At 43.4% G+C, this 18,255-nt stretch overlaps 1 protein-coding gene across 4 annotated transcripts in view; it reads right to left on the reverse strand.

The window, feature by feature from the left end:
* The window catches only part of RANBP17 (RAN binding protein 17), a 265,770-nt gene that overhangs the window by 62,939 nt on the left and 184,576 nt on the right, over positions 1-18,255 (reverse strand). For 3 of the 4 annotated variants that reach the window (XM_048500098.1, XM_048500108.1, XM_048500125.1), the window contains exons 21-22: positions 11,734-11,841; positions 5,110-5,192 (exon numbers count right to left, since the gene is read on the reverse strand). In XM_048500098.1, coding sequence (XP_048356055.1) covers positions 5,110-5,192; positions 11,734-11,841 — 191 coding nt within the window. The remainder of the gene's footprint in view (positions 1-5,109; positions 5,193-11,733; positions 11,842-18,255) is intronic. The other variant, XM_048500116.1, reaches the window with a different exon arrangement.

Below are 18,255 nucleotides of genomic sequence, written 5' to 3' on the forward strand. Positions count from 1 at the left end.
TAGCCCTGAGTAAGGGCTCCAGAGCATTCAGAACAAATAAATGGTTTAAAATTGGCCAGCCTTTTTAATGACGTCACTGGCCAAATCAGTGGCCAAATCAAAAAGTGGACAAAAACAACAGCTAGCTTTTGTGCAGTATCAAAATAAGAACAGAGTGATCAGCTGCTAGATCTTGCAACTCGTAGACCTGCAAAATATCCATACTGCAAGGGCTATATGCAGCAGCAAGGGATAAAAATGGGGCGCAAAAATCTATTCCATTATTAAAATGGGCAACTTATTAAAATTAATCACACTTATTGCCCAGCAAAGAACAATTTAACTCAAACAAAGATTTTAAAATATTTTATTAAGTTGCTAGGGTTGGAACGGATTACGACCCTAAAGTTTTACACAATGGATGTTCTAGAAGCAATTTAAAGCTCATTGGAAATAATGTCGCTGGCTATTGGAAAATGTGGTAAAGCGTAATCCTCATCCAAATGTTACCTGGGCTATGAGAACAGGAAATTGTTCTGTGCTACTGTGGCTAACCTTGATGCTGACCCTGAACAGTAGCGGCTAGAACAGCTGAAAGCTGCAACAAAATTAAAAACTTACATCAAAGTATATTATGACAGAATATAGATAAATAAAAACGAGCATATTGAAAATATTATTTTCCTGTCAGTCTTCCAGAGTAGAGGGAGAGGGGTTACTAAAAACGCAAGGCTCTGCTTACATACACTAGAACGGTACTCGTTTTAAGGTCTAGAACAAATTCCTTTTCACCTCATACTATTCTTTTGCACAGGGGTCTGAAACCTGCGGCTCTCCAGATGTTTATGGACTGCAATTCCCATCAGCCCCTGCCAATTGGCCATGCTGGCAGGGGCTGATGGGAATTGTAGTCCATGAACATCTGGAGAGCCGCAGGCTGCAGACCCCTGTTTTAGCATATCTGAATCTGGTTTAGCGCTTATATCTCCATATGCATACACAAATCTCCTCACACTCGTCCGGAACAAACCCATACTGTTCTTTGTTATGGGATCTTATTAGGCCCAGTTCCAAACATTTTCCTCTCAGCTCCTCTTGCTTTGTTGCTGGTGCTTGCAACCCCAAACAAGGCAGTCGTCGCCCAAGCCCAAGCGTTCCTTGGACTGCTCATGGGGCAAACCTGGCCAACCAAAAACGTGATGATGTTCTTGGAAGCCCAACAAAACCTGTTCAGGGCAACGAGGCAGCGCTTCAAACCCTCCTTTCGCAGCAATAGCTGGGAAAGGAAACCATCATGACTGGGTTGCAAGAGTGGAGGCTGCCAAAATGGCCAGAGACGTCTCGATTTTGCTTTTGCAGCTCGTTCTTGGACAGGCAAAATGGTGGCGTCACAAAAGCGAGAAGGAAAGGTGGTAGTAGCATCAGCAGAACCATAAGCTGCTACAAAAAAAAAAGAGAAACGGCTAATGGGAACAGGACGGCATGAAAAATGACATTAAACCAGATTTATTTAAAGGGTCTTATGAGGCTGTGGGAAAAGCCAGGAGGGGAGATTATATCTGGGAACGCAGCCTTTGTTGTCTAAACGTAATATTTATTTGGCTATTAAATACACATAGAGAAATTTAGCGCAGCGTGCCAAGAGCAAGGTAAATAAAATGCTGTTTGGATACATTCATTTGCGAATCACTTTTCTTTTCACAGTGGGGCAGTTTGAACCAGGATTTGTCTCAGAAGGACAGGCTCTCACTTGGGAATCCTGAAGGGACACTCCCTCCCAGATCAGCAGACAAGCTGGCAACATTTAGAAAGCATGTCTGAAGATTTTGCCTCAAATTAAGGACACCGGCATCCTGAAAAAATTCAAAGGTCATTCCAGCTGCAAGAAGGGTTTGCCTCCTAGATCCTAATGAGGTGGAAAGGCAACATAAAAATGTTTTAAATAAAATTAAGTAACTGGCTGTTGTGGGTTTCTTGGGTTGTGTGGATAAGCTGTAGTCCATAACATCTGGAGGGCTGCGAGTTTGACACCTGTGCTCTAGGAGAACTGATCTCTGTTGTCTGGAGATCACTTGTAATTCCATCTGGAGGACCGCGAGTTTGACACCTATGTCCTAGAGCAGGTGGAATTCACATGACAGCCTTCCAGCATGGCCAACTGGCCATGCTGGAAGGGGCTGATGGGAATTGTAGTCCATGAACATCTGCAGTGCCATAGGTTCGCCATCACGGTCCTAGAGGAAATAGTAGTGTTGGAGGAACCACATCCTCCCTGAGTACCTTTCCCTCCCCAAATTCTGCCTTTCCCAGACTTAATCACCAAATCTCCAATAATTTCCTAAGCCAGAGAGGGCAACCATCTCCACTGCCCTCGAAGATAAGATCTATTATGTTCTGGGCCTTTTCTGTTGCTGTCTTGCTGCTACAGAACAACTTCCTGGAAGGGTAAGGCAGGCACCTGCTGTTGGGGCCTCCCGGTCAGACTGTAAAACAATAATTACTTTAAAGTCCTGATGGGTTGTGTCAAAGAAGTCTGGCTTATTTATCTGTCCTAATTGCTCGTTTCAGTTACTTGGTTCATTTACTCGTCTTGGGTCCTAACTTGTGTTGGGACAAAGGAAGAAGGATAAAAATATTTTAATAAAGCATAAATCAAAATGAGTCAGTATGATGCAGGATAACAAAAAGTGTGAATGACATGACAAAATGTGAGTGATGTCTCTCTCTCTCACACACAAGTTTGGTTTTTCATTAAATTACTTCATTCGAATACTTGTTTGTTGCTACATGAATGAGCCTAGTGGGCTCTAGGCCTCCAGTGCTCCCCTACCCCCCACAGGGAAATTAATGAAAGGCTCCTTTGCGCAAGAAACCATAGTTTGTCATTATGGGACATTTGAGGTTACCTCCTGAGATGGCATTCGAGTGCCTCTCAGTTTCCCACGTGGGTTCTCTCTGTGTGGGACAAAACAGCCACCATTTTTTCCCCTTTCTACTATACATAACAACATTTGATAGATCCATTACTGCTAAAAGATATGCCTGGCTTAGTCTCAGACATGCACGGGCACTGTACAATGAACAAATGAATTGGGAAGACGGGGCACTGGACAAGCTCACAGTGAGAAACAGAAAACATAGTAGGAAATATCTGTATACATTCCAGCTAAGTACCTCCTGGACTGTTCCTCTTTCTGCAGGTCAGCCACTTTGGAATCGACGGAAGAAATGGTCCCCTGACAGTTCAAACCTCTTTGCTCTAAATATACACCCATCGCTTCTGCCCAGTAGGCAGTCCACCATAAATGTGATGTGCCACCCAAACTGACTTTTTACCATCATATATTGTAGTGGCATTAGACGGTGGTGCGTTTTTAACTGGGTTTATTTTGAAAGGTCTAGGCCTCCCTTTAAACTTTCACACTGTAGAAGTCTAAAGAAGCAGAAGTTAACAGTGGTGGGATCCAAAAATTTTAGTAACAGGTTCCCATGGTAGTGGGATTCAAACTGTATGTAGAAGCCAATGGGGATGGGCAATACGGGCGTATCGTGGCATTCCTGGTTAGTTAGGGGCTGTGGCAAGGACGCAGCCGCTGCGCCGGTCCTTGGGCAGGAAACGAATACATGCAGGCGCAGGCTGCCACGCATGCTGGTGCACCTCCTGCTAGACTGCTTCAAGTTCTGCATGCTACTGCTGAGAGGAGGGGCGTAACTAAGGCAAAAATCACGTGGCAAAATCACCAATTAGTAACCCCCTCTGGCACACACAAATAATTAGTAACCTACTCTCGGGAACCTGTGAGAACCTGCTGGATCCCACCTCTGGAAGTTAAGACATGCAAGCTACTTCACTCAGTGGACCTCCTTTCTCTGCGAGTGGTAGGGTTGTCATTTCAGTTGGTGAAGTCGTACTCGGAAAGATTTATGGGGTGGGACTTGGGGAGGATGGGGTTGGGGGCGGGGGAATCCACATTGCCACAGAGGCTACTCAGTCATTTTCCCCAGCGGAACTGATCTCTATGGTCTGGAAATCAGCTGTAATAATGGAAGATCTCCAGGATTTGCCTGAAGGATGGCAACCTTCTCTGCAGTCAAATGCTTACAGCAGCTCAATTCTCTCAATTAATTTGTCATCCTGATCTGCAGCTAGGTATTCGTTGTCGTGCCTGGTGATCTTGGGGTTCTTTAATACTCAAAAGGGAGTTCTTTTTTCTCACAGGTATCACTTGCTAACATAGCCCTTCTGTGGCCAAAACAGTCTTCAGAGATCTGTTAATCGTACTTATTGGACTTAATTCCAACAAACTGGATGTCCTTGGAGACTCAGGTAGCTGAGTCAAGTTAGATGACTGTGCAACCACTGGAGTTTGTGGTCACAAAGTTTTCAAAAAGTCTGCATCGTAAATGGCAATTAAAGAGTTCACCTGAAGAACACAAGCAATGACGGAAACCAGATGAGAAACCAGATCAACCCAAGCTTGGTTTAATGTACAAATTAGTTTCAAAAATCATTTGGACTTAGGACCTAATAAGAATTTAATCCAGTGATCCACTTGTGCAAGTATTATGGATCTTACTCAGTTTCCTCGAAGATATTCCTTCTGGCCCTCAGAAAGTTGTTCCTGGGGATCACAGGACCGACGTGGGAACGCAAAACTACGCGGCTGGGAGAAAGGTCAGCAAAATCCAAGCATTCCCATCCCCATCCCCCAGGAAAGGTCTCACAGTTTGCACCAGGAAATCCACTTGAGGGGAGGGAAAAGCAGGGAAGATCTAATGCGACTTCCATTGATGTATCCTTGGATCCAACTTAATTACCTCCCCATTACTTCTACAACTTTAAGCCTATCAATTTTTTAAAAAAAACATTTATGCAAACTTTGCTTCAAGAAATTCAAGCTAGATTTTACACTTTTGAGATCCACTACTAACTCAATGAACATTTAAAAATCCCTGCATACTAACAACCTATTTACATAATCTGTTTTCCAGAGGTATTCTAAAGCCACAATTCTCACAGTAAGAGTTGTAAATACCAATATCTTTGGAAGCCAAATCCTTTTTAATTAAAAAGAGGCATGCCTTTACTTTCTAAGCAGTCAAAGAAATAAAACATCAACAGATACTCACCATAAGTGCAAATCATCTTACTAGCCTCCCGGAAGAGGAGAATTCCATTAGGAGATGACACATCAAAATTTAAACGCTGTGATCTGGGGAGGAAAGAATCGAACAGTGATGTATGCACATTCACATTGTCCAATGAAAAACAGTTTTATGTTTGCTAATTTGAAAGATAATAAAGAACTGTCCTGGGGGATCAGATCAAGTCCATTTAGTTCAACATTTTGTGAATGATATCAGAGGCCAATCAGATACCTACAGGAAGCTTACTATACGCTGTTCAGGATAAAGATGAGAGTGTGATCCTACGCTGTGCACAGGAATGATAGGAGGCCTACTGGAGAAAGAAGCCAAAAAATCAAAATAAGCATTAACTTCTATGTGCAGCTTTCCTTAAAAATATCCTTTGGCGCTATTAAACTTGGGATTTCTTTAAGAGCATTTTTATCACCATAAACAAGATGGGATGAAATTGTTCAGGTTACAGGAACAAGGAAGTCATGCCAGCCTGTTAAGACCTTTGATCTTCAATGAAACCAAACTGGAAAGCCAAATGGTTTGGATCAAAGGATTAATTTAGAAGCACATGTCAGGTAACGGAAGTTACCTGGGAAGCAAAGGGAAACAAAGAAAGGTATTCCACCATGGACCGAGCTGGAGGAAGAGTCTCTTAGCTTGAGGTCTGAACAGAAACATAATTGGAACATGCTTGGCTGAGAAATCTTTGCAAGAGAAATCTGGTTTTTGTTTTTGTTTTCTGTTTTACAATACAAATCTTTGAGAACTCAGCGGTTTGGAGTATCTGGAGAAAAGAACCCAGAATTGAGAAGCAGGATTGGACACCCCCCCCCCCCCGCCCCCATTCCTGGTCATCGTGACACAAGCACTGCTGAAAACTTGCCTCTTTTCACTTGGAGACACTCCCCCTCCATAAACAAAACAGCAGTGCAATGGCCGACGAGGCAGAAGCAGGAATTTCAAATCCAGCCCCACAATTATCATCTGAAGGTAGGAATATTGCTTTATTTTTCTCCATACTCGAAAGGTTCGGCCAGGACAGCTTTCAGCGTCGTGGGTCAGGACTTCCCTGGCTGGTCCAGAGGCAGCCCCAGATGCTCCGGGTGGTTCAGGGCTTCAAGGAAGGAGTACATGCAGTGACATCACAGATGTGGAGCAGTTTCATGCAGCATGAGATCAGCAAGGAGAACCATTTCTGGGATCTCGACTTTCTCCAGGAAGAGAATGAAACATCCTCACTAAAGATCCCTTTGGGATCAGAAACTGATAGCGATTCTTCTGTCAGCAAAGAATGTTGTGAATAAAGACGTGTCATTTGTTTTAAATTAATTAATGAACATTTTGTTAATAAACCTCTTACTGTTTCGAACAAGAATGCGTTGTTATTTCTAAGATTTACTGACACACCACCTGCTCCCCGGTGATGAACCAAAGTGGCTCACGTCATTCTCCTCTCTTCCAGAGTAGGCAACAACAATTCTCCACTTCTCGTCTCCAGCATTCTTCTCAGAGATATACTGCCCTTGATCACAGCGGTTCCATTTCGCTATCATAAATAATAACTGCTGATTGACCTGTTATTCATAAAGTTGTCTAATCCTTTGTTAAAGTCATCTATGCCAAGGTCCACAACCACAAATAGGGGTATTGGATTCCATCTCTTATGCCAAAGAGCGTTTTTTTGTGTGCCTCACCCAAACCGACTGCCAATCAACTTGAGTGGGCAATGAGCTCTAATATTATGAGAAAAAAATTGCTCTCTCCACTTCATATACCATTGACAATTTTATAAACTGGGGTGCTGTGTGGTTTCCGGGCTGTATGGCCGTGTTCTAGCAGCATTCTCTCCTCACATTTCGCCTGCATCTGTGGCTGGCATCTTCAGAGGATTTTCGACAATACAATACAAAGCCTTCGACAATACAATTTTATAAACATTTATAATGGGCCTTAAGTTTTTTTTAAACTAAATTAAAAAGCCCTGAGTGTTTCAATCTTTTCTTTCTTGAACGTTTTCTAATGAAAGTTAATATTCACAGTACATGGGTTGCTCCAGGTCTGCTGGCCATTGAACCCTACAGCATCATGGTATATTTATGTACCTTCTGGAGTATCCAAGCATTTCTCCATGCTTTCTCAAACTCACTTTTCCGAAACATTTTGGGAAAGATCAAAGCAAAGTCTATATAGCTGTTGTGAATGTGTGGGTGTTGGATTCTCCTGGTCCCTCCCACGCGGCAGCCATTTTACCTGCCCCTGTCCCCACGGCAACCGTTTCTTCTTCCGCCGCAGAAAGGTTCTGATTTTTCTTAAAAATTGACAATTGAGTATCATTATCATAGCAGCACTATAACTACCTGTGCATCAGGTTTCGTCAATTCCCAGCTTTCATTTTCAAAACTGTTCCAGACCTTTTTGTTGCCTTTCCTCTTATACTTCCAAGGGGCTAGAGAATTTTTAAAAAAATGAACACTGAAGGTTGATGGGGGGAGGAGACTGGGGTTGGGAAACTATGGGGAAATCGGCCAGGTGGACGCCTCAAAAGTCTGTCCACATGTGGAGAACATCTTGTTAAGGAAGATCCTCCACTCTGTTCATGATTTCAGTTGCCCCTTTTCCAGCTCTTGCGTAGCTCTTTTGAGGCAGGGCAAACAGGAGTGCGCACAGTCTATTCTAATAGCCATTCCCTCAATTTACATAAAGGAAGTGTCATTCCAGATCATGACAGGAAAAATGATAGACTGTAGATCTCCACTAACACTGCAGTTATTTTGAAGTACACGGCGTTGATGGAATGATGAAAAGGCAGTTCTATTTGTTAAACGCACACTTAACAGTGACACAGCTTTAATGACAGAAAACAGCCTCATCAGGTCTGAAATATATGAGCAGGACCTCACACGACTGCTTCTAATGCATCTGCATGGATCCTGCATCACGGGGAAGCCATTTGAAGGCGAAAGCTCCCTCTCAGTCTGGCTGGTTCCAGTCAAGCTGTTAATGGCTTGATGTTTAGGTAATAGGGTACGTGAATTTCCAGCATACCAGGCGAGACCTACCATCGTTTCATGGCCACAATTGGCCATGCTGACAGAGGCTGATGGGAATTGTAGTTCCTGAACATCTGGAGAGCTGCAGGTTCCCTACCCCTGGGCTAAGAGAACCATTCAGGGAGCTCCTTCACCCAAACACCTTTCCACGTGGCATATTCATGTGGATATTAGTTTGTGTGAAGAAGCAGAAAGAGTTGGTTTTTATACCACACTTTTCTCTTCCTTTAAGGAATCTCAAAGTGGCTTACAATCACCTTCCCTTCCTCTCCCCAACAGATACCTTGGGGCTTTCCCCACTACAGAAGGGAGCTAAGGTCGACTCGGTTCCCTTCAGTGGAGGGCGATTCCAGGCTGTTCCCACAGCAACTGAGTTGGCCCCCTGGAACCGAGCTATGATGGCAGCGGGCTATCATCTTGGTGCCTGTTTCGCTCCTCGATCGTGATTGGCACTTGTGTTACGGCGGGAAACGGGAGCGTTCTTTTTTTTTTACAGTTTACAGTTACATGCGCTTTCTGCCTGCCACGACTCTCCCGTTCTGCACATGCCACAAAAGCGGCTCATGATTGGTTGAACAGGATGAGGTAGTCGCTTTCGATGCTTCCCCACTGCGAAGCTTCAGAGCGGCATGTGACCTTTGTTCCGGCAGAAAAAGGTGTGCCAGTTCATTAATCTGCTTGACAAAGGTGATGTCACAGTTCTGAGGGGGGGGGGAACTGAGACCAAACAATGTTGAGCTTGGTGGCAGTGGGGATTCACTGAGGCGAACCTAGGTAGAAACTAGTTCAACTCTGTCAGTGGGGAAATCCCCCTTGTAGGTGGAGCTGAGAGAATTCTGAGAGAACTGTGACTAGCCCAAGGTCACCCAGCAGGCTGCATGTGTCAGATGGGGGAATCAAACCCCCAGCAGGCGTGCCAGCCCAGATTGGTGTGGGTTTTTTGGCTCCAAATTGAGTATCGGCCATTTTCCTTGCCTTCCCACTTCCAGCAGCCATTACAGTTATCAACAGGCTGGGAGGGGATGTCTGTAGGGTAAATTATGAATGGCAGGCTACAGTGGGAACATTAGCTTATGGCAGTGTATCCCCCAGTGTCTTGACAGACGTTTCCCCCTCCCTCCAAAAAGGCACCAATTTTATTGCAAGGGGATTTCTTATATTATCTTACGTATTCCCTGACCAATGGTTTTAAACTGGGCAATTTACCAGGGAAGTGAAAAAATAAATACATTTATCATAAAAGTTTAGCGTAGGGGGAGAAGGCCCAGGCCATGTTTTTTATTATTGCAGATCATTCATTTTGTTGGATATGAGTGAATGAAAGTGCTCCATTTATTTGAATGGACAAAAGTCTTGTGAATTCCCAAAATGGAACCAGGATCTTCCAGGATGCACTGGACAATTATCAAATATTTATTGGTGGTTCAGTGGTAAAATTCTCGCCTGCCAACTCTATATTAACACTGTGAGACACATTCTCTCCCACCAAAAGAATGTACCACTCTAATTTGAAGAGCCAGAATGGTGTGTAGTCATTAAGAGCAGCAGACTCTTAATCTGGAAAACTGAGTTTGATTCCCCACTCCTCCACATGAAGCCTGTTAGGTGACCTTGGGCCAGTCACAGTTGTCTCAGAACTCTCTCAGTTAATGCAGAGGCAGGCAATGGCAAACCACATCTAAACATGTCTTGCTTTGAAAACCATATGAGGTCGCCCTGAGTCAGATGTGACTTGCAGATGGCAAAGATGAAAGCAAAACCTCTTGTTTATCATCAAGCACAATTTGATACTCTGTAACATATTTTAACCATGTCAAAGTGTATTGTATTATGCATTTTAACCTGTAAAACCTAATGCGACACACCACACAAGAAAAAGCAAACCCATCCCAGATGATGTTCTCTAAAGGGAACAACACAGACTTTCTGAATACCAATAGGCAGATGAACACAATGAATATGCTAAGCAGTTCTGTGAACTCCCACCTCTTTGGAGATTTATTTTAATTGTTCCTCTTTGATTCCATTTACTACTGACTGCGTACATTTCCTTAAATTCTCTCCTTTAAAGCCTTATTACCACCAAAAGAAGTGTATTTAAGCATTGTTAATCTTGGACACTCATAATACTGAGGGGAAGGGGGAAATTATTATATATATACTGAAAATTAATCTATTTAAAGATACAGCAAAGAGATCAAAATGCAGAGCTTCATTTATAAAGACTGGATTGATTTCGGACGAAGACATGGCTTTTATTTAAAAAACAAATTTCAAATTTGTAATATTTATCACTAGTTAACTCTATAGTCAAAATCATTTTAGATAGATTTTTTTAAGTCTGCTTTCCTTTAAAGAGAAAATAAATGCAAGCATCCAAAGGGGGTAGAAATTTCTCCATCAATATCTTATCTTAGCACTCTGTTGGATATACCCAACCATGAAGTTATGATCACAACCGTCGTCTTCAAAGCTGTCTCCCTTATTTTGAGTTCAGAAACCATGACATCATCTCAAACATTACTTCCTTCCTTCCTCAAGACAAAAATACAAGAGAAAAATAGAGGTGTATGCTAAAAGGATCAACCCCCCCTTCAAAGATTGCATTAAAATATCCATAAAGAACAGAATTAGTGTCTGAATAATTCCTATAAAAGAATGCCTTACTTCTTAAAAGGCCAAGTATAAGGTTTACACTTTTGTTTGCAGGAATACTTTAAAATTTCTTCCCAGGAGAAATTTTCCAGAGGGAGAAATTACCCTTACACAACTCATCAAAAGAAACTCCATATTACAGTTTTCAAGGACCCCCCAAAGTGGTTTACAGAAGGGTTTAGTAGAATTACAATATAACCATAACAACAGCCAATAGCAGAGAATCTTAAAAATAGGTCAAAACATTTCATATATGACAAGCTGGAACAGCAGGAAGCAGATTAAAATGAAATGGCACCGTAGACATTTTGTGAACATTTAGTAGATTAATATTATAGACAATGCCAAACAAGCCTCATGGAGCCACCACCAAGAAAGGTCGATCACATGTCACATTCTACTGAATTTCTGATGGTGGTGGGATACGGAATAGGTTCTCTGCAGATTATCTTAGTGTAGAGGAGCATTCACGCTAGAGAAGACACTCCTGAGGTACCCAGCCCCAAACTGTTCAGGGTTTTTTAGGCCAACAGCTAGGGCCTAAACAGAAAATGGCAAGCAAAAAAGCTGTAGCAGAACAGGTGTACTATGTTCAAATTGGCCAACCTGTTAACAACAAGGCAGACATTTTTAGGTTAAAGTTTCCAAGGGCTTTTCTAAAGCATCCCATTACACAGTACATTACAGTGCTGAAATCTGGACTGCATCAGTGTATTAACAACCGTGACTAAGTCAAAATTCTTAAGGAAATAACCCTTATCAGTCTAAACTAGCAAAAAAATCACTCTTGGTTACATCCAGTACTGATATTGCCAGAAACAATTATGTGTCCAGTCAACCGCAACATGTAGTTAGTTCCATAACAGAACAATCAAGACAGTTAAGTCAACACTTTGGTGAACTATACCTGTTTTGCATCAGCTCGACCATGAGCTTTAAGATTGGAGTCGTACATGCTGGTTCTCGGTACCACAGTTCAATAGCTCTCTGAAGAATAGGAAGATACGATGGGTATCTTTTTACAACGCAGGTTAAAGAAGATTTTTGCAGAAATGTGCAGCCCTATCCTAAAAGGCCAGGATGGATCTCTCTCACACTCTACCCATTTCTGAGGATTCCCCTTAATATCACCAAAAGTAATTAATCAAAGATGCTTAGCTTCCTCAGATGGATTAGAAAGGGAATTGTTAAGGGACCATTGCTCGAAGGTCTACCATTCAAATTAGGGTCTTTTTCTAAACTTCCTGAGCATGGGCCCCATTCCCAGAAGAACAACGGGCAGAATTCACTCCATGGTTTAAACACCCAACACCTCTTCTAATTGAGGGAACTGCAGTATCCATGCCCATTCCACTGAAACTCACAAAACCGAAAAACGGAAAGGGGGCTGGGGAAGATCCAGAATGACATACTATTTACTTGAATGGCATATGCTAAACTAACACTGAAGGACAGATACATTGACTCTGCAGTAGGAGTCAGAGGCGGAGCACTCACAGGGATCTGTGGGGGTCACATGTCTCTGGGTGCATGCCAGCTGGTCACATGGGGGGGGCGGAGAATCACTCCTCCACACACCCTGCCTTTGGCTCTGCCAGGATGCTCCTTCAGCTGGTGCAGCCTCTGCCAGCCAAAGGAACAGCCTGGCAGGGCCACTGCTGAACATCCCTCAGCCCTGCCCCAGGCCTTTGGCAGTGGAGCGAGGCTGAAGAGGCTCCCATTGGCAGCAGGCTACACAGCCAGGTAGAGGTGGGATGCTGGGGGGGGGGGGGGGGTGTCAGGTTTTGCCCCAGGTGCCATCCCCCCCCCCCCCAATGTTTCTGGTAGGAGTGGCCATACAATTATCCAAGACAGCAAACATCCTGAGTTTATAATTTGGTTAGGGAAGACAAAAGTATTCCCCTACAGAGAAAAAATATATTATCATTATCATTATCATCATCATTATTGTTATTATTATTATTAATTCAATTTGATAAACCACCCTACCCCCGAAGGGCTCATATGTTGAGACATTAGCATTTTTGTATATGATCAAGGACGCGGAACACCAACAGGTAACGAATTATATCAACGCTTTCAAAATAAAAAATTCAGTGTGATGAGGCAACATTTAGGAACTTGTTCAGACTTTGAAATGGTTAACGCAGCTGCTGCCGCCAGCAACCCTAGTTTTGTCTTGAACTGACTGAGCCCCTTTCCATCTGGAACAGCTGCATCTTAAAACCCAACAAAATTTTCGGGGTAGAAGCTTTTGAGAGTCGAAGCTCCCTTCATCAGATACGAGATGGAATGGAAATCTCCGAGTCCTTATATTCCAGGCAGGAGGGGCATTTCTCTTCTGCTCTAATTTAGCAAATTACAATGTGCCTTGTGCCTCTGTATCCTGAGTTCCTTCCCTGGCACACCCCTCCCACCTTTTGACAGGGATATAGGACTCTTGTTTGGTCTCTGAGGTGCTACTGGACTCAAATCTAGCTGTTCTACTGCAGACAGACATGGCTACCCTCAGAACCTTTCCATTAGGAATTACCCCTGCTTCTCCATTTGAATTGCCTAGCCTTCATACTCTCAAAGAATCAGTCATTAAAACAGGGCTAAAGTAGATATACCTAACTTTGATTATGAATGACAGGTAAATTTGCATTGCTAGAATTCCAGTACAGTGCCGGGGAACAGTATGTAGTGGGCAAATATACTCAGGTTCCTGCACTCATGTTCTAAGCGTCAAATGAGAATCAGCTTTCATTAGGCATCAAGAAGAAGAAGAAGAAGAAGAAGAAGAAGAAGAAGAAGAAGAAGAAGAGGAGGAGGAGGAGGAAGAGGAAGAAGAAGAAGAAGAAGAAGAGGGAAAGGGGGAGGAGGAAGAGGAGAAAAAGAAGAGGAGGAGTAGTAGTTTGGATTTATAACCTCCCTTTCTCTCCTGTAAGGAGACTCAAAGGGGCTTACAATCTCCTTTCCCTTCCCCGCCCCCCACAACAAACTCTCTGTGAGGTGAGTGGGGCTGAGAGAGCTCCAAAGAACTGTGACTAACCCAGGGTCACCAAGCTGGCGCGTGCTGGAGTGTACAAGCTGGTCTGGTTCACCAAATAAGCCTCAACAGCTCAAATAGCAGAGCAGGGAATCAAACCTGGTTCTCCAGATTAGAGTGCACCTGCTCTTAACCACTACACCACGCTGGCTCTCAAGATAAACTCAGCACCTTGACTTATGCCAGTGAAGCTGTAGGACCCAGTGAATATGCTGGAGCACTTAAACCTATACGCAGCAATCCTTGCCTGGATTTAGGCTCTCATATTTTGTGCTCCTCTATAGCAGACTATATTCTTCAGAACAATGCAGAGTCCGTATGCAGACTCTACTCTTCAAGACAATTTGACCCTGGACTCTCACAAAATCAGGGCTATGGAAAACGCCTTCCTGACAATTTTCAACTCAGCATACCTCATCCACAAACTTAACCAAAATATCGCAGAGGACCTCGTTTTCTAGAGTGAACACTTCGTAATCCCTGGCAATGGTCATTCTCTGGGGCCCTGTAAGCCCAGATAATACCATATCTGAGCCAACTTGAAGTTGCAGGTCTGGACTGTATTCAGACATCTCAAGCAGCTGCAATTACAATGCAGCAGAGAATGAATATCATTTGTTGATATGCTTGTGTTCATTTCTTGCTCCTCCCACCGTCATTTTCCTCAGGTGCACAGAGCATCCTTGAATACTTTCTGGTTTGTATCAAACTCCAATTTACCCCGATGGCTGAATGCAGCACCTTTGCAAATTGGAGCTTATTTTTTTGCCTATACCAGCATTCCAAATCTCTGTTTATTCCTAGCGTAGATTGCAGCTCATGAGAAGTAAGTAAACATCAATTCAACAAGGTGTCGTCATTCGCTTGTCATGGTGACATGAAGCCAGATCAAGGCTGGAAGTGTTCAATCAAGCTCAACGAGTGGGGGGGGGGTGTCACAGGCAGGGGACATTTGGGGTCACATGTCCCCAGGCGCATGCCAGCTGGTCATGTGGGGGGAGCAGAGAATCGCCCCCACACCCCTCCCCTCAGCCCTGCCCCGCCAGGCTGCTACTTCAGCCTGTGGATCCCCCGTCAGCTGAAGGAGCAGCCTGGTGGGGCCGGGCCAAGGGGTGGCCCGCAGCAGGCTCCCACTGGCTAAGGTAAGTGGGGCGCCGGGGTGTGTGTGTGTGTGTCGCCTAGAGCAGGTGTTGTCCCGGGCACCATTCCCCCCCCCATGCCTCTGGGTGGGGGCACAAAGGGTCATATATTAGCACAGCAATGACCCCACAATGCTCAACTGATTTCTAATGAAGTTGGCTGTAACTACTGTATTCATATACTTTCTTGTCCAAAGAAACCACAAAGAATGATACAACCTCTCTGGTTTTTTTCATGCTGTTATTTCATCCAGGCAAAATGGCCACGTGCTTCTAACATCTGGTTTGGGTTCATATTTCTTTTCTTGGGGGGGGGGGGGGATGGAAGGAACCTTGAGCAGAAGGGCACCATCACTGCCTCTTGATTGGTAGAAAACAAAGGGTGTAAGCTTCCTTGCTGCTCAGCGCACGCTGCATCCCAGGCGCGGCGCCTGGCAGCATCCCCACACAAATGCTCTGGGTAACGGGTTCATCGTAAAAAGCTGCTTCCTTTGAAAGAGCCAGCCAGGGATGCCGCGTGCATGCGCTGAGGGGGGGCTAGAACAGCTGCAGCTGCCGGGCTGCCAAGGCTTGTCCGCTGCCCCTCTCGTGGGGAGTGCCGGGGGACCCCACGCTACTCTCCTCAAGTAGCGCGGGGTTTAAGGTAAGTGGGGAAAGGCCCAAAGGTGACTTTGATTTTACTCTGGATATATTACTGCCTTGCTCCAATGAAAAATGAAGAACTTAGCAACATAATCTTAGGCTGCCCAGTGTTTATTTTATGCTATTACAAACAAACAAACAAATAAATATCATACTTAATGTAATGTGTTCTTAACTGAATTTTCAAATGGTATTTTAAATTATTTAATTGTTTGATATTTTTTTACGTTGACTGCTGAGTGAACCCTGATTGGGTGGAAAGACAGCATAGAAATTTTCTGATCTTGTTTTATTTTTTATTTTATAAAAACTACCCAAAGACATTGATTCAAGGGGATCGTCAGAGCTTTCAGGGTATCGAAACTGTCCATCCAGCCTCTGCCGAGTGGACAAGTTTTTAAGGAACCTACAAGCACCAGAACATGACAACATGTACACCCCATCTCAATATGTTCAATGCTGCTCCAAGTCCCATTTGCAACCATTCCTGCAAAGTGTCTAGGATCCCTTGACTATCCTTACTCTGCCAGGCCTTGTTCCGACTCTTAAGCCAAGACTTCAAGTCTCCACCAATGACCTAATGACATAACCTTTGTTCATTAAACCACATCCACTCCCTTACACTCATCCAAATGTTCAGATAATATTTTTCAAAAGAGCATTGGCTGTGCCTAGAAATTCACCAAGGGGAAGAAGAGGAGTTTGGATTTATACCCTACTTTTCTCTCCTGTAAGGAGATTCAAGGTGGCTTACAAGCTCCTTTCCCTTACTCTCCCCACAACAGACACATTGTGAGGTAGGTGGGGCTGAGAGAGATCCAAAGAACTATGACTAGCCCAAGGTCACCCAGCAGGAATGTAGGAGTGCAGAAACACATCTGGTTCAACAGATAAGCCTCCACAGCTCAAGTGGCAGAGCGGGGAATCAAGCCCTCCTCTCCAGATTAGAATCCACCGGCTCTTAACCACTACACCATGCTGGCTCTCGAAGAAGAAGAAGAAGAAGAAGAAGAAGAAGAAGAAGAAGAAGAAGAAGAAGAAGAAGAAGAAGAAGAAGAAGAAGAAGAAGAAGAAGAAGAAGAAGAAGAAGAAGAAGAAGAAGAAGAAGAAGAAGAAGAAGTAGTAGTAGTAGTAGTAGTAGTAGTAGTAACATCATACACCTGTATTTTTGAAGGCACTGAACCACTAAACTGAATGTGTGATACGTTTCTGGAAACCATAAATGAAATAAGTTTCTTATTACAAACTATGCTGAGAGGTTTGGGTTTGTTTTTTTACAGCAAAACTTTAGGGTTAGATCCGGATGAAATTTTCCCAACAGTGCATCAGAACCTTCCTCCCTTCCGCTTCCTGCTTTTGGCAACTGATCTCCATGACATGCTGCTCTTAGGATATAAGAGACCCTAACAAAAAACACAAGGGGGGGAGGGTTGCGGTGGGAAACAGGACTCCTCGGACACCGCAAGCTTAGTCTGAATTCAATCCTTATTCTACAAACATCCAGATAAGGTAGATCAGGGGTCTGCGGCTCTCCAGATGTTCATGGACTACAATTCCCACCAATTGGCCATGGTGGCAGGGGCTGATGGGAATTGTAGTCCATGAACATCTGGAGAGCCGCAGAGACCCCTGAGGTAGATCAAGTGGGAATTAGACTAAAATTAATTTTAAAAGGTATACTTTGAGGAGGACTTAACACAAAATAATTAAATTGTGCAGAGCTATCTGGATCCTGCACCGTGCTCTACCCATTCTTTTGAAACCTTTTACCAAAATCACTCGATTCCTAAGAAATTTCCATGAATGGGTCTGCATTCTAATTCTTTGCCCAGTTACTCCTTTTCCTCCATACATGTACAACCAGCAACACTCTGAACGCGTAAGCCAAATCAGCTTGACATATCAATATCCCAAGCAGAATGAACGACTTTCATATTCATGAAATTTTAGTACCATATCCTTATTCACCTTTCTTTAGGTAGAGTACGCCAAGAAAAGCCTATACCTTACCACCAGAAATACCTTTAAAATATTTGGCGATTTTAATATAGCCTTATGAGAGATCAAATAACAACTTTGTAACAGTTTATTTTATTATTACACATATTTGCTCTTCATCCCCTGCCCAGAGGGAAAAACTATAAATCTTTTCTGAACTGAATGAACACCATTTATCATATTCATTTTCTTGTCAATACAATTATGAAAAGCCTTTGGCCTTTTTCCAAGGAGTCTGATTTGTTACGGAAACCCAATTAGTATAAGCGAGCCTGCTACAAACAATCCTATTTTACAGGATAACGTTACTATTTCGCCTGCTTGACTATTCGCATCCCAAAACATTACTGTTGGAATAATATAAAACATAATGATTCCCAGGTCAAAGACCAAATCAAAGGGAACCATGAATTCTGCTCCTCTTTGCCATCTAGTGGACAGAAATTACATTCACAGCAGTTTATTCAAATGAGAAGAGACAGCCTATGAATGTTATCCCAAGAGATCCCTCGAAAATGTTTTGTCTGGCAACGCTTGTCATCAGAAGTTTAAACAAGGGAGTGAGCCATTTAAAAAACAGAATATAATTACTGCACCATCTGATATCGCTGCTTAATCC

This window comes from Sphaerodactylus townsendi, linkage group LG01, assembly GCF_021028975.2.
Source record: "Sphaerodactylus townsendi isolate TG3544 linkage group LG01, MPM_Stown_v2.3, whole genome shotgun sequence".
Classification (NCBI taxonomy): domain Eukaryota; kingdom Metazoa; phylum Chordata; class Lepidosauria; order Squamata; family Sphaerodactylidae; genus Sphaerodactylus; species Sphaerodactylus townsendi.